Genomic DNA, 16,418 nt, shown 5'->3' on the forward strand with positions numbered 1-16,418 from the left:
AACCCGTGTCCACCTCTGTCCCAGACCGCGTCCTGGACCGCCCGCTGGCCTGAACCCGTGTCCACCTCTGTCCCAGACCGCGTCCTGGACCGCCCGCTGGCCTGAACCCGTGTCCACCTCTGTCCCAGACCGCGTCCTGGACCGCCCCCTCGCCTGAACCCGTGTCCACCTCTGTCCCAGACCGCGTCCTGGACCGCCCCCTCGCCTGAACCCGTGTCCATCTCTGTCCCAGACCGCGTCCTGGACCGCCCGCTGGCCTGAACCCGTGTCCATCTCTGTCCCAGACCGCGTCCTGGACCGCCCCCTCGCCTGAACCCGTGTCCACCTCTGTCCCAGACCGCGTCCTGGACCCGTCCTGCCAGAGGCGAGAGGGGATGTTCTCTGGTGGCGTTCCCGGAGAGCTCGACACCCTCCTGTCTGCTGTAGCTCCTGACGGACCAGCATGACGTTCAGATCATTTCAGTAAAACAGCTGGTTTCTACTGGTTTTTCCTGGTTTTTCCTGGTTTCTGCTGGTTTCAACTGGTTTCTGCTGGTTTCAACTGGTTTCTGCTTGTTTCTGCTGGTTTCTGCCGGTTTCTGCTGGTTTCTCCTGGTTTCTGCCGGTTTCAACTGGTTTCTGCTGGTTTTTCCTGGTTTCTCCTGGTTTCTGTCGGTTTCTGCTGGTTTCTACTGGTTTCCCCTGGTTTCTGCCGGTTTCTGCTGGTTTCAACTGGTTTCTGCTGGTTTCAACTGGTTTCTGCTTGTTTCTGCTGGTTTCTCCTGGTTTCTGCTGGTTTTTCCTGGTTTCTCCTGGTTTCTGCCGGTTTCTGCTGGTTTCAACTGGTTTCTGCTGGTTTTTCCATGTTTCTGCTGGTTTCAACTGGTTTCAACTGGTTTCTGCTGGTTTCAACTGGTTTCTGCTTGTTTCTGCCGGTTTCTGCTGGTTTCTCCTGGTTTCTGCCGGTTTCTGCTGGTTTCAACTGGTTTCTGCTGGTTTCAACTGGTTTCTGCTTGTTTCTGCTGGTTTCTACTGGTTTCTCCTGGTTTCTGCTGGTTTCTACTGGTTTCTCCTGGTTTCTGCTGGTTTTTCCTGGTTTCTCCTGGTTTCTGTCGGTTTCTGCTGGTTTCTACTGGTTTCTGCCGGTTTCAACTGGTTTCTGATAGTTTCAACTGGTTTCTGCTGGTTTCAACTGGTTTCTACTGGTTTCTGCCGGTTTCAACTGGTTTCTGATAGTTTCTACTGGTTTCTGCCGGTTTCAACTGGTTTCTGATAGTTTCAACTGGTTTCTGCTGGTTTCATCTCAGCTCTGTTTTAAATCTTTCAATGTCCTTTAAAAAGTCACACGTTTGATCCCAAAGACAGAAAAATGTTATTTAACACTTTTTTCACAAAACAACTTCAGCCTGAAACATACATATGAAATCTTAATTAATGTCTGAGATATACGAAATATACATCCCAAGACGAGCAACCAAAGTCCATGAAACACCTGTTGCCATGGCAACGGGGTCCCCGTCATCTTGGCCTTCACGCCCGTTTTGACACTTTATGCGCCCCATATTTGAACGAACTAGTCTGAGCAGATTCATGCGATTGGTTTCAAATTCGGCAGGAATGTTTGTGACAAGATGGGGACAAAAAATAGCTCATATCTTTCCAATAGGAGAAAGCGTGTTACCGCGGCAACCCATGGAAAAAAGCCTTCTCGCCATGAAACATGGTTTACTCATATCTCAGCAGAAATACATTCACATTTGTTCGGTCGCTAACGCATTACACCATGCATTGTGTGTGTGTGTGTTGGGGGGGGGGGGGGGTGTATAACACCCCAAGACAAGCTGAAAAGTTGATAAAACACCCGTTGCCAGGGCAACGGGGCATCTGTCACCTTGGCGAATACGCCCACATTTTACACCATTTTTTTACTATAAGCGAATCAAATCTGAACAAACTATTCTGGATTCATGAGATTGACTCTAAACTCTGGCAGGAAGCTTTGTGACAAGTTGTGGGGGGGTCGGACCCGATGGATGCCGCTTGCGGCTTTAATTAAAATTTGTAGTTTTTAACACTTTAAGGCCACTTTGTTTCTAAAACTCAATGTTTTTATTAAAAAATAAACTAAATCCCATGACATGTTCTGCATGCTTCAAAATAGAAAACAGTGGCAGAATTTACTGGAAAAATATCAAAATAAAAATAAAAGAGCGTTACCCCAAAACACTTTTTGGCCTTCACCTCAAATGTGTCAACTTTTGTGTAACTTTAGACTCATCCATGGAGATGACATTAAAATGATGGAAAGATGAAAAAGTCCTGTCGGTACTTTGGTTATGTTCAGTCAACAATGGCAGTTTTCCCCATGGCGACTTGTCCAGGTGGTTCCGCCTCTCGCCCAGTGACTGCTGGGACGGACTGGGATGGACTGGGATGGACTGGGACGGACTGCTGGGAAGGACTGGGATGTACTGGAATGGACTGCTGGGACGGAGTGGGATGGACTGGGACGGAGGGTGATGGACTGCTGGGAAGGACTGGGATGGACTGGAACGGACTGCTGGGACGGAGTGGGATGGACTGGGACGGACTGCTGGGACGGAGTGGGATGGACGGACTGGGACGGAGGGTGATGGACTGGAACGGACTGCTGGGACGGAGTGGGATGGACTGGGACGGACTGCTGGGACGGAGTGGGATGGACGGACTGGGACGGAGGGTGATGGACTGGAACGGACTGCTGGGACGGAGTGGGATGGACTGGGACGGACTGCTGGGACGGAGTGGGATGGACGGACTGGGACGGAGGGGGATGGACTGGGACGGAATGCTGGGACTCCAGCTTCCAGCCATCCCTATGTGGAGAGGCGGGTCAGAGTTCGTTCTCGCCGAGTGGAAAAAGTCAGCATCCTTCCCCGTCAGCATCTGATTCATGGTGGATTGGTTTTGCTGTTAGGATTATACGAAGACGTGGGACTGATTTGATGAAAGTTGAAGCCACAACCAGCACACGTTGGGCCAGAACAGCAGCTCCTTGAGGACGTGGGACTTTTGCTGCCAGGAGATGTCGTCTCGTCGTGGGTTTAACCAGCATGATGCCTCTCGTTATGCGGATCTATTATGTGACTGTATTCGCACTGGATTTATAGTAAACTGTACAATGCTGGATTGTGAATGTGGAACTCTGATCCTGATGTAAGCAGATGTGGAGGATTTACACTCCAACAATAAAGGCGATTTGGCACACTAAAGTTTTGTTATTTAAGTCATCCAGAGCCAGAACCAGAGAGGTAGTCCAGGGTGTATACCCACTCTGTTTTCAGTCTGGACTGAGTAAACCCACTTCTAAAGCATCTGTGATGCTGCTTTTACAGTTACAAACATTCCCATGACTGTAGGTCTACCAGCAGCTGCATCAACTTTAGCCTGAACATGATAAAGATGTCCAGCAGCCAGACACCACAGGGCAAAACATGGAGAGTAAAGCCGCTTCTGGAGGGACCCCTACACCGCTGTCTGGACCATGGCAGGTAAGGTCTCCACCCAGCAGGTCCCAGGTCCAGGTAGGAGGTGGACACACGATGGACAGATTGTCCTCAGACAGGTCTGAAGGGTTAAATTAGCTTGAAGGAATGGAAGGCAATAAACACACAAACTGGTCAAACACTAATGAGACAAGAGGACTCGGCTTGAGTCGTGGCCAAGAGGACCCGGAATCAGACGACACCGGGAAACTGAAGGGGGGAAGGCAGGGTGAAACTCGGTCCGGACGCCAGACACCTGAATACACCAAGGAGACAATGGGTAGGACAGGAGGGAGGAGGCAGGTAGGACAGGACGGAGGACGGTGGGTAGGACAGGACAGAGGACGGTGGGTAGGACAGGAGGGAGGAAGGCGGGTAGGACAGGAGGGGGGACGTTGGGTAGGACAGGAGGGAGGAAGGCGGGTAGGACAGGACGGAGGACGGTGGGTAGGACAGGACAGAGGACAGTGGGTAGGACAGGAGGGGGGACGTTGGGTAGGACAGGAGGGAGGATGTTGAGTAGGACAGGACGGAGGACGGCGGGTAGGACAGGACAGAGGACAGTGGGTAGGACAGGAGGGGGGACGTTGGGTAGGACAGGAGGGAGGGAGGCGGGTAAGACAGGACAGAGGACGGTGGGTAGGACAGGAGGGGGGACGTTGGGTAGGACAGGAGGGAGGAAGGCGGGTAGGACAGGACGGAGGACGGCGGGTAGGACAGGACAGAGGACGGCGGGTAGGACAGGACAGAGGACGGTGGGTAGGACAGGAGGGAGGACGGTGGGTAGGACAGGAGGGAGGATGTTGAGTAGGACAGGAGGGAGGAGGCGGGTAGGACAGAAGGGGGGACGTTGGGTAGGACAGGACGGAGGACGGTGGGTAGGACAGGAGGGAGGATGTTGGGTAGGACAGGACAGAGGACGGTGGGTAGGACAGGAGGGAGGATGTTGAGTAGGACAGGAGGGAGGAGGCGGGTAAGACAGGAGGGAGGACGTTGGGTAGGACAGGACGGAGGACGGTGGGTAGGACAGGACGGAGGACGGTGGGTAGGAAAGGACAGAGGACGGTGGGTAGGACACGACAGAGGACGGTGGGTAGGACAGGAGGGAGGATGTTGAGTAGGACAGGAGGGAGGAGGCGGGTAAGACAGGAGGGAGGACGTTGGGTAGGACAGGAGGGAGGAGGCGGGTAGGACAGAAGGGGGGACGTTGGGTAGGACAGGACGGAGGACGGTGGGTAGGACAGGACAGAGGACGGTGGGTAGGACAGGAGGGGGGACGGTGGGTAGGACAGGAGGGAGGATGTTGAGTAGGACAGGAGGGAGGAAGGCGGGTAGGACAGGAGGGAGGACGTTGGGTAGGAAAGGACACAGGACGTTGAGTAGGACAGGAGGGAGGATGGCGGGTAGGACAGGTGGGAGGACGGTGGGTAGGACAGAAGGGGGGACGTTGAGAAGGACAGGAGGGAGGACGTTGAGAAGGACAGGAAGGAGGACGTTGGGTAGGACAGGAAGGAGGACGTTGGGTAGGACAGGACGGAGGACAGTGGGTAGGACAGAAGGGGGGACGTTGGGTAGGACAGGAGGGAGGACGGCGGGTAGGACAGGAGGGAAGACGGCGGGTAGGACAGGAGGGAGGACGGCGGGTAGGACAGGAGGGAGGACGGTGGGTAGGACAGGAGGGAGGACGTTGGGTAGGACAGGACAGAGGACGGTGGGTAGGACAGGAGGGAGGATGTTGAGTAGGACAGGAGGGAGGAGGCGGGTAAGACAGGAGGGGGGACGTTGGGTAGGACAGGAGGGAGGAAGGCGGGTAGGACAGGAGGGAGGACGTTGGGTAGGACAGGACAGAGGACGGTGGGTAAGACAGGAGGGAGGACGTTGGGTAGGACAGGAGGGAGGAAGGCGGGTAGGGCAGAAGGGGGGACGTTGGGTAGGGAAGAAGGGGGGACGTTGGGTAGGACAGGAAGGGGGACGTTGGGTAGGACAGGAGGGAGGACGGCGGGTAGGACAGGAGGGAGGACGGCGGGTAGGACAGGAGGGAAGACGGCGGGTAGGACAGGACGGAGGACGGCGGGTAGGACAGGAGGGAGGACGGTGGGTAGGACAGGAGGGGGGACGTTGAGAAGGACAGGAGGGAGGACGTTGAGAAGGACAGGACAGAGGACGGTGGGTAGGACAGGAGGGGGGACGTTGGGTAGGACAGGAGGGAGGATGTTGAGTAGGACAGGAGGGAGGAGGCGGGTAAGACAGGAGGGAGGACGTTGGGTAGGACAGGACGGAGGACGGTGGGTAGGACAGTTGGGAGGATGTTGGGTAGGACAGGACAGAGGACGGTGGGTAGGACAGGAGGGAGGATGTTGAGTAGGACAGGAAGGAGGAGGCGGGTAAGACAGGAGGGAGGACGTTGGGTAGGACAGGAGGGAGGAAGGCGGGTAGGACAGGAAGGAGGACGTTGGGTAGGACAGGAAGGAGGACGTTGGGTAGGACAGGACGGAGGACAGTGGGTAGGACAGAAGGGGGGACGTTGGGTAGGACAGGAGGGAGGACGGCGGGTAGGACAGGAGGGAAGACAGCGGGTAGGACAGGACGGAGGACGGCGGGTAGGACAGGAGGGAGGACGTTGGGTAGGACAGGAGGGAGGAAGGCGGGTAGGACAGGAGGGAGGACGTTGGGTAGGACAGGAAGGAGGACGTTGGGTAGGACAGGACGGAGGACAGTGGGTAGGACAGAAGGGGGGACGTTGGGTAGGACAGGAGGGAGGACGGCGGGTAGGACAGGAGGGAAGACAGCGGGTAGGACAGGACGGAGGACGGCGGGTAGGACAGGAGGGAGGACGTTGGGTAGGACAGGAGGGAGGAAGGCGGGTAGGACAGGAGGGAGGACGTTGGGTAGGAAAGGAGGGAGGACGGCGGGTAGGACAGAAGGGGGGACGTTGGGTAGGACAGGAAGGGGGACGTTGGGTAGGACAGGAGGGAGGACGGCGGGTAGGACAGGACGGAGGATGGCGGGTAGGACAGGAGGGAGGACGGTGGGTAGGACAGGAGGGGGGACGTTGAGAAGGACAGGAGGGAGGACGTTGAGAAGGACAGGAGGGAGGACGTTGAGAAGGACAGGAGGGAGGACGGTGGGTAGGACAGGAAGGAGGACGGCGGGTAGGACAGGAGGGAGGACGTTGGGTAGGACAGGATGGAGGACGGTGGGTAGGACAGGACGGAGGACGGTGGGTAGGACAGAAGGGGGGACGTTGGGTAGGACAGGACGGAGGACGGTGGGTAGGACAGAAGGGGGGATGTTGGGTAGGACAGGACGGAGGACGGTGGGTAGGACAGGAGGGAGGACGTTGGGTAGGACAGGAGGGAGGAAGGCGGGTAGGACAGGAGGGAGGACGTTGGGTAGGAAAGGAGGGAGGACGGCGGGTAGGACAGAAGGGGGGACGTTGGGTAGGACAGGAAGGGGGACGTTGGGTAGGACAGGAGGGAGGACGGCGGGTAGGACAGGACGGAGGATGGCGGGTAGGACAGGAGGGAGGACGGTGGGTAGGACAGGAGGGGGGACGTTGAGAAGGACAGGAGGGAGGACGTTGAGAAGGACAGGAGGGAGGACGTTGAGAAGGACAGGAGGGAGGACGGTGGGTAGGACAGGAAGGAGGACGGCGGGTAGGACAGGAGGGAGGACGTTGGGTAGGACAGGATGGAGGACGGTGGGTAGGACAGGACGGAGGACGGTGGGTAGGACAGAAGGGGGGACGTTGGGTAGGACAGGACGGAGGACGGTGGGTAGGACAGAAGGGGGGATGTTGGGTAGGACAGGACGGAGGACGGTGGGTAGGACAGGAGGGAGGACGTTGGGTAGGACAGGAGGGAGGATGTTGAGTAGGACAGGAGGGAGGACGTTGGGTAGGACAGGACGGAGGACGGCGGGTAGGACAGGAGGGAGGACGGCGGGTAGGACAGGACGGAGGACGGCGGGTAGGACAAGGACGGAGGACGGCGGGTAGGACAGGACGGCGGGTAGGACAGGAAGGAGGACGGCGGGTAGGACAGGACGGAGGACGGCGGGTAGACCAGGACGGAGGACGGCGGGTAGGACAGGAAGGAGGACGGCGGGTAGGACAGGACGGAGGACGGTGGGTAGACAAGGAAGGAGGACGGCGGGTAGGACAGGACGGAGGACGGTGGGTAGACAAGGAAGGAGGACGGCGGGTAGGACAGGACGGAGGACGTTGGGTAGGACAGGACAGAGGACGGTGGGTAGGACAGGAGGGAGGATGTTGAGTAGGACAGGAGGGAGGAGGCGGGTAAGACAGGAGGGAGGACGTTGGGTAGGACAGGAGGGAGGAAGGCGGGTAGGACAGGAGGGAGGACGTTGGGTAGGAAAGGAGGGAGGACGGCGGGTAGGACAGAAGGGGGGACGTTGGGTAGGGCAGGACGGAGGACGGCGGGTAGGACAGGAGGGAGGATGGCGGGTAGGACAGGACGGAGGACGGCGGGTAGGACAGGAGGGAGGACGGTGGGTAGGACAGGAGGGGGGACGTTGAGAAGGACAGGAGGGAGGACGTTGAGAAGGACAGGAGGGAGGACGGTGGGTAGGACAGGAAGGAGGACGGCGGGTAGGACAGGAGGGAGGACGTTGGGTAGGACAGGATGGAGGACGGTGGGTAGGACAGGACGGAGGACGGTGGGTAGGACAGAAGGGGGGACGTTGGGTAGGACAGGACGGAGGACGGTGGGTAGGACAGAAGGGGGGACGTTGGGTAGGACAGGACGGAGGACGGTGGGTAGGACAGGAGGGAGGACGTTGGGTAGGACAGGAGGGAGGATGTTGAGTAGGACAGAAGGGAGGACGTTGGGTAGGACAGGAGGGAGGACGGTGGGTAGAACAGGAGGGAGGACGGCGGGTAGGACAGGAAGGAGGACGGCGGGTAGGACAGAAGGGGGGACGGCGGGTAGGACAGGACGGAGGACGGCGGGTAGGACAGGAGGGAGGACGGCGGGTAGGACAGGAGGGAGGACGGCGGGTAGGACAGGACGGAGCACGGCGGGTAGGACAGGAAGGAGGACGGCGGGTAGGACAGGAGGGAGGACGGCGGGTAGGACAGGAAGGAGGACGGCGGGTAGGACAGGACGGAGGACGGCGGGTAGGACAAGGACGGAGGACGGCGGGTAGGACAGGACGGCGGGTAGGACAGGAAGGAGGACGGCGGGTAGGACAGGACGGAGGACGGCGGGTAGGACAGGAAGGAGGATGGCGGGTAGGACAGGACGGAGGACGGCGGGTAGGACAGGACGGAGGACGGTGGGTAGGACAGGACGGAGGACGGCGGGTAGGACAGGACGGAGGACGGTGGGTAGACAAGGAAGGAGGACGGCGGGTAGGACAGGACGGAGGACGGTGGGTAGACAAGGAAGGAGGACGGCGGGTAGGACAGGACGGAGGACGGCGGGTAGACAAGGAAGGAGGACGGCGGGTAGGACAGGACGGAGGACGGCGGGTAGACAAGGAAGGAGGACGGCGGGTAGGACAGGACGGAGGACGGTGGGTAGACAAGGAAGGAGGACGGCGGGTAGACAAGGAAGGAGGACGGCGGGTAGGACAGGACGGAGGACGGTGGGTAGACAAGGAAGGAGGACGGCGGGTAGACAAGGAAGGATGACGGCGGGTAGACAAGGAAGGAGGACGGCGGGTAGACAAGGAAGGAGGACGGCGGGTAGGACAGGACGGAGGATGTTGAGTAGGACAGGAGGGAGGACGTTGGGTAGGACAGGAGGGAGGACGTTGGGTAGGACAGGAGGGAGGACGGCGGGTAGGACAGGACGGAGGACGGCGGGTAGGACAGAAGGGGGGACGGCGGGTAGGACAGGAGGGAGGACGGCGGGTAGGACAGGAGGGAGGACGGTGGGTAGGACAGGAAGGAGGACGGCGGGTAGGACAGGAGGGAGGACGGCGGATAGGACAGGAGGGAGGACGGTGGGTAGGACAGGAAGGAGGACGGCGGGTAGGACAGGAAGGAGGACGGCGGGTAGGACAGGAGGGAGGACGGCGGGTAGGACAGGAAGGAGGACGGCGGGTAGGACAGGACGGAGGACGGCGGGTAGGACAGGAAGGAGGACGGCGGGTAGGACAGGAGGGAGGACGGCGGGTAGGACAGGACGGAGGACGGCGGGTAGGACAAGGACCGAGGACGGCGGGTAGGACAGGAAGGAGGACGGCGGGTAGGACAGGACGGAGGACGGCGGGTAGGACAGGAAGGAGGATGGCGGGTAGGACAGGACGGAGGACGGCGGGTAGGACAGGACGGAGGACGGTGGGTAGGACAGGACGGAGGACGGCGGGTAGGACAGGACGGAGGACGGCGGGTAGGACAGGAAGGAGGACGGCGGGTAGGACAGGACGGAGGACGGTGGGTAGACAAGGAAGGAGGACGGCGGGTAGGACAGGACGGAGGACGGTGGGTAGACAAGGAAGGAGGACGGCGGGTAGGACAGGACGGAGGACGGTGGGTAGACAAGGAAGGAGGACGGCGGGTAGGACAGGACGGAGGACGGTGGGTAGACAAGGAAGGAGGACGGCGGGTAGACAAGGAAGGAGGACGGCGGGTAGGACAGGACGGAGGACGGTGGGTAGACAAGGAAGGAGGACGGTGGGTAGACAAGGAAGGAGGACGGCGGGTAGACAAGGAAGGAGGACGGCGGGTAGACAAGGAAGGAGGACGGCGGGTAGACAAGGAAGGAGGACGGTGGGTAGACAAGGAAGGAGGACGGCGGGTAGGACAGGACGGAGGACGGTGGGTAGACAAGGAAGGAGGACGGTGGGTAGACAAGGAAGGAGGACGGCGGGTAGGACAGGAAGGAGGACGGCGGGTAGGACAGGACGGAGGACGGTGGGTAGGACAGGAGGGAGGACGGTGGGTAGACAAGGAAGGAGGACGGCGGGTAGGACAGGACGGAGGACGGTGGGTAGACAAGGAAGGAGGACGGTGGGTAGACAAGGAAGGAGGACGGCGGGTAGACAAGGAAGGAGGACGGCGGGTAGACAAGGAAGGAGGACGGCGGGTAGGACAGGACGGAGGACGGTGGGTAGACAAGGAAGGAGGACGGCGGGTAGGACAGGACGGAGGACGGTGGGTAGACAAGGAAGGAGGACGGTGGGTAGACAAGGAAGGAGGACGGCGGGTAGACAAGGAAGGAGGACGGCGGGTAGGACAGGAAGGAGGACGGTGGGTAGGACAGGACGGAGGACGGTGGGTAGACAAGGAAGGAGGACGGTGGGTAGACAAGGAAGGAGGACGGCGGGTAGACAAGGAAGGAGGACGGTGGGTAGACAAGGAAGGAGGACGGTGGGTAGACAAGGAAGGAGGACGGCGGGTAGGACAGGAAGGAGGACGGCGGGTAGGACAGGAAGGAGGACGGCGGGTAGGACAGGACGGAGGACGGTGGGTAGACAAGGAAGGAGGACGGCGGGTAGGACAGGACGGAGGACGGTGGGTAGACAAGGAAGGAGGACGGTGGGTAGACAAGGAAGGAGGACGGCGGGTAGACAAGGAAGGAGGACGGCGGGTAGGACAGGACGGAGGACGGTGGGTAGACAAGGAAGGAGGACGGCGGGTAGACAAGGAAGGAGGACGGCGGGTAGACAAGGAAGGAGGACGGCGGGTAGGACAGGACGGAGGATGGACAGGACCCTGACAGCAGATCTGTGGATAAAAATCAGGTGATCATAAAACAGTGATCCTGATTGGAGGCCAGGGGGTCAGAATGACGTCATCCCCCCCCCCCTCAGTCTTCCTCCTCTGACTTTGACTCATGTTCATGCTCCCGCCCCTTGGACCTGTCAATCATGACGTGCCACGTGGAGTGTCCAATCACATCGCCCTGCTCCTCCTCCCTGAACTTTTTCTACCTGCAGCTCGGACAGACCGGCAGAAACGTTCCGGGTTTCCCTCCGGCAGAGTTCTTACTGGCATCGTTTCTTCTTCAGCCTGAGAACCAGACCAGAACCGGACCAGAACCAGACTAGAACTGGAGCAGAACCAGACCGGATCAGGATGAACCCAACTGCGCTTGTCGCGCTGCTCCTCTGGACATCCGGGACCTTTCTAACAGGTGAGACTGGAACCGGTCCAATCGGACCAGAGAGGAAGGGAAAGTCCAGATTCATCCGAACTCAGTAGAATTTCATAGAAACGATCCTTTTAGAACAAAACTCACTTTACTTCACTTTTATTGGTAATGAAGGAGTGAAAACACTTCATCACATGATGATGATGATGATGAAGGTGAAGGGGGGGGGGCTTTTTATCTACAAATTCACGTGGGCTCAAGCTGCGTGGGACTCCGGTTCCGGACTCCGGTTCCGGACCAGCAGCTGAGTGTGGGAATTCTCCGATCTGGTTGGAAACTTCTAAAACTTCCCTTTCAGCCTTGCTTTCTGTCACGTGACTATAGCATGACGTCATGAAAAAATAACCTAACTCCCCAGTGTGTGTGTGTGTGTGTGTGTGTGTGTGTGTCGTGTGTGTGTGTGTGTGTGTGCCAAAATCAACAGTTTTGCTTTCGCTTCCCCATCCTACGGGACACGCCCCCCTGATGGAGGCAGCACTCAGAACCAATCAGGTCGCCATGTTGTCCTGCTGCCCACGGACACGGCGTGTCGTTTCTACACAGTAAACATTTCTTCTTAAAAACGGTCATTTTATACATAAAGACAATTGTTTATACAAAAGATTGAGTCTAACATTAAACGATGTATTTTATTCTTAAACATTAATAGATATATATAATATAAAATAACAAAATAAAAAAGAATTATATCATAATATGTGCAACTAAATATGTAAACAATACATTTAGGGAAATTGTTTTTGAAACCTGACTTATTTTCCTCCGTAAACTTCTGGTTGTTTCTGATATTTTCAAACATCTTATTTATGTACTTGTACTTCTTTGTACTAAGAAAACGGGACTTTTTGTAAGTTTGGGTCGTCCTGAGGTTCTTTTACTGGCCGACCGACTGGAGATCAGGTGGTGCCGGATGTGGGAGCTGAACTGAAACATCGTCGGATGAAAAAGGTTCCATTTTTATTCTTGAGCATTAACCTCTGGATGAAATCCTGTTGAGTCTGAGACTTAAACCTGACACGTCTCTGCTCCATCAGCATCGATCCTTACTGAACTAAATATTCTCTCTAAACGTCACCTGGTCATCATTCAGTTTGTCTGTGTGTTGGAGGAGCCGATGACTACGGGATGAACGCTGGTAACGGCTGTGATCAGGGGGGACGACCAGAGAAAACTTCCTCAGCTGAACACAGAAAAACCCTGGAGATCAATCTGTGTTTGGGAAACCGAAACGTTTGACCTTATGAGGACTAACCCAGTTCTTCATCTAACAGAAGGATCGGTCTCATGGGTTCATTTCCTGTCAGGAACTCAGCTTCCACCCACGCTCCAAGTCTTTCCTAAATCAAAGGACAAGTGAATGTGGACTAGTGTGGCCTGGTGACATGTTAGCTCTGGTGAAATCCAGACTGCAGACTGACCTGAAGGACTGCTGAAGACGGGAAAGAACCCCAATAAGCCGAGTCCAGCTCCAACAGACCGACTAGCTTTTGAAAAGATACTAGGATGCTAGCGCGTCTTAGGTCAGTGGAAGGTGGTTCTACATCAATTCAGACTAGTTCCCCCCCGACCCAGAAGCAGCTAACAATGGTTCAGTGGTCCAAAACCAGATGAAAGCTTCATCCACTGATGTGTCCCCCTGCAAAGAGGATAAAAGCAACACGTAGACCAGCATCAACGGGACCTTCACCCCTTTTTATAAGATCCCAACAAAGAGTTGGGCTGGAACCAGTGATAACCAGCATGTGGGCTGGTGAGGTACAGGATATGGAAGGACCTCAAGGTCCAACACGGGGGCAGAAAACCACCTCAACGTCCAACACGGGGACAGACAACCACCTCAACGTCCAACACGGGGACAGACAACCACCTCAAGGTCCGACACGGGGACAGACAACCACCTCAAGGTCCGACACGGGGACAGACAACCACCTCAAGGTCCGACACGGGGACAGACAACCACCTCAAGGTCCGACACGGGGACAGACAACCACCTCAACGTCCGACACGGGGACAGACAACCACCTCAAGGTCCGACACGGGGGCAGAAAACCACCTCAACGTCCAACACGGGGACAGACAACCACCTCAAGGTCCGACACGGGGACAGACAACCACCTCAAGGTCCGACACGGGGACAGACAACCACCTCAAGGTCCGACACGGGGACAGACAACCACCTCAAGGTCCGACACGGGGACAGACAACCACCTCAAGGTCCGACACGGGGACAGACAACCACCTCAAGGTCCGACACGGGGACAGACAACCACCTCAAGGTCCGACACGGGGACAGACAACCACCTCAAGGTCCGACACGGGGACAGACAACCACCTCAAGGTCCGACACGGGGACAGACAACCACCTCAAGGTCCGACACGGGGACAGACAACCACCTCAACGTCCGACACGGGGACAGACAACCACCTCAAGGTCCGACACGGGGACAGACAACCACCTCAAGGTCCGACACGGGGACAGACAACCACCTCAACGTCCGACACGGGGACAGACAACCACCTCAAGGTCCGACACGGGGACAGACAACCACCTCAAGGTCCGACACGGGGACAGACAACCACCTCAAGGTCCGACACGGGGACAGACAACCACCTCAAGGTCCGACACGGGGACAGACAACCACCTCAAGGTCCGACACGGGGACAGACAACCACCTCAAGGTCCGACACGGGGACAGACAACCACCTCAAGGTCCGACACGGGGACAGACAACCACCTCAAGGTCCGACACGGGGACAGACAACCACCTCAAGGTCCGACACGGGGACAGACAACCACCTCAAGGTCCGACACGGGGACAGACAACCACCTCAACGTCCGACACGGGGACAGACAACCACCTCAAGGTCCGACACGGGGACAGACAACCACCTCAAGGTCCGACACGGGGACAGACAACCACCTCAAGGTACGACACGGGGACAGACAACCACCTCAAGGTCCGACACGGGGACAGACAACCACCTCAAGGTCCGACACGGGGACAGACAACCACCTCAAGGTCCGACACGGGGACAGACAACCACCTCAAGGTCCGACACGGGGACAGACAACCACCTCCTGCCAGGAGGAGCTCAGAGTGACCAGTACAGAAGTGTGTGGACTCGGGGAGGAAGCGGGGCCACCATGCTAACAACATGCTAAGGCCTCGAGTGAAGGGCCCAGAACGGACCCTGGCTGTGTTGGATCCAAGGTCCTGAAAGCGTGGGTATCAGGACCAGCGGCTCACAGCCGTACCTCAGATAGCTGCAGGGGTTTCTGGATCACCTGGCAGGTCATGTGCTGGTCAACGTGGAGCGCTGACGGCGTGCTTCTGTTGATGGAGCTCTGCTGACAGCAAGTGGGATCTGCTGCAGGTCCGTAGTGCTGCTCCTAATTGCTCCACTGTCCTCTCAGATTGCTCAGAAAACAAGAACCTGCTGTGTTCCTCATGCTTTGCTAAATGACGTGGCTTCTCCGTAATGAAAGGAGCTGGTTTTTTTCTTCTACAAGAGGAGGTTATGTTTGTGTCCAGCCTGCATGATGAGCACGATGTTGGTCTGCAGACTTCCTGGAGCCGGAGACGCCTGCTGAAGCAGCAGAGCTGAATCAACCTGAACAACGGCGTGACTGCGTGTCCGTGGTCAGCAGCGCGGAAAGGACAACCATGCCCTGCTTATCAGTCAGAAGAATGCTGGTTTCTTCTGGTCAGCAGTGTGGACGCTGTGGTGTGGACAGAAGCAGGGGATCATTTCAGCTTGAAACGCAGCAACAGATGAAGAAGAAGGTTTTTCTGTTCAGTCAGCTGTTCCAGAAGCTTCTGACGTTTCGTCCAGGATCTATTCACTGTGCAAGGCTCTTATGTTTCATGAATCTGAGGCAACTCAGCACAGAAAAGTGGGTCATGATGAAACGATGACTTCAGATGATGGCGGCTGCTGTTTGGGAGCAGGGTTAGGGTTAGCAGTCATCTTTTTCTCACCCCGCTACGTATGCAGGGGCATGAGGAGGCTGGGGGTGAGGGTTGGGGTGAGTGACGGGTAACTCTCTACCATGCTTCATGAATCGTCATCCAGCTTCGGGGTCACAGCGGTCCCGAGGCGTTTCAGCGCCAGTTTTACTGACCGTGTCCGGCCGAACTCCTCAGACGTTCAGGACTGCTGGTTTAAGGTGCTTCCTGAGTCCAGCAGACCAGATTAGTCTCTTTTGTCTCGTGTGTTGCAGTGACGGGAAAAGCCCAAAGCGTCAGCGCCTGGTACGGAGACACCATTGTTGTCCCATGTCCCGGTGGGAACCCCCCCCCAGAGGACCTGATGTTCGTCAAGTGGAAGATTGTAAGTATCAGCTGACTGAACTTTAAAGACATGGCTGAATGCTGAGAAGACGGAGACGGAGTGGAAGTTTTTACAGCAGGTACAGCGTATCCTTCCAGCGCCGGTCTGCCGAGAGCCGAACGGACATGTTGTCTCTGGACGGCAGCAACGTTCCCGGTCCCGGTGACGTTCCCGGTGATGTTCCGGTGACAGGCGCTGTGTGTGGAACATACCGCGGATGACGCAGGACTAACGGGAGGCTCCCTCGCTGCTTCTCCTGCTACAGCTGATCTGAGACCTGTCAATCAACATCAGCAGCAGACTGAGTATTTTTAGAACGAATCTTTGACGTCTTTCACGTCGTCGTTCCCTTTGGCTGCCGGATGCTCCAGCCTCACCATGCCGCCTTATTTCTGCTTCACTATGAGAACTTTACACACTTCCTGGGAATTCATGGGATTCAGACCCAGAAACAGTTTTTCTA

The 16,418-nt window shown here is 57.3% G+C and overlaps 1 protein-coding gene across 1 annotated transcript in view; it reads left to right on the plus strand.

Annotated features, from left to right (window-relative positions):
* Positions 1-11,511: 11,511 nt before the first annotated feature.
* Positions 11,512-16,418, plus strand: part of LOC306761064 (CD166 antigen homolog) — a 49,982-nt gene continuing 45,075 nt past the window's right edge. Inside the window, exons 1-2 of the mRNA XM_079247152.1 lie at positions 11,512-11,605; positions 15,846-15,955. Of these exons, the coding sequence (XP_079103278.1) occupies positions 11,548-11,605; positions 15,846-15,955 (168 nt within the window). The 5' untranslated portion in view covers positions 11,512-11,547. The remainder of the gene's footprint in view (positions 11,606-15,845; positions 15,956-16,418) is intronic.

This window comes from Telmatherina bonti, assembly GCF_933228915.1.
Source record: "Telmatherina bonti genome assembly, chromosome: 10".
Lineage (NCBI taxonomy): Eukaryota > Metazoa > Chordata > Actinopteri > Atheriniformes > Telmatherinidae > Telmatherina > Telmatherina bonti.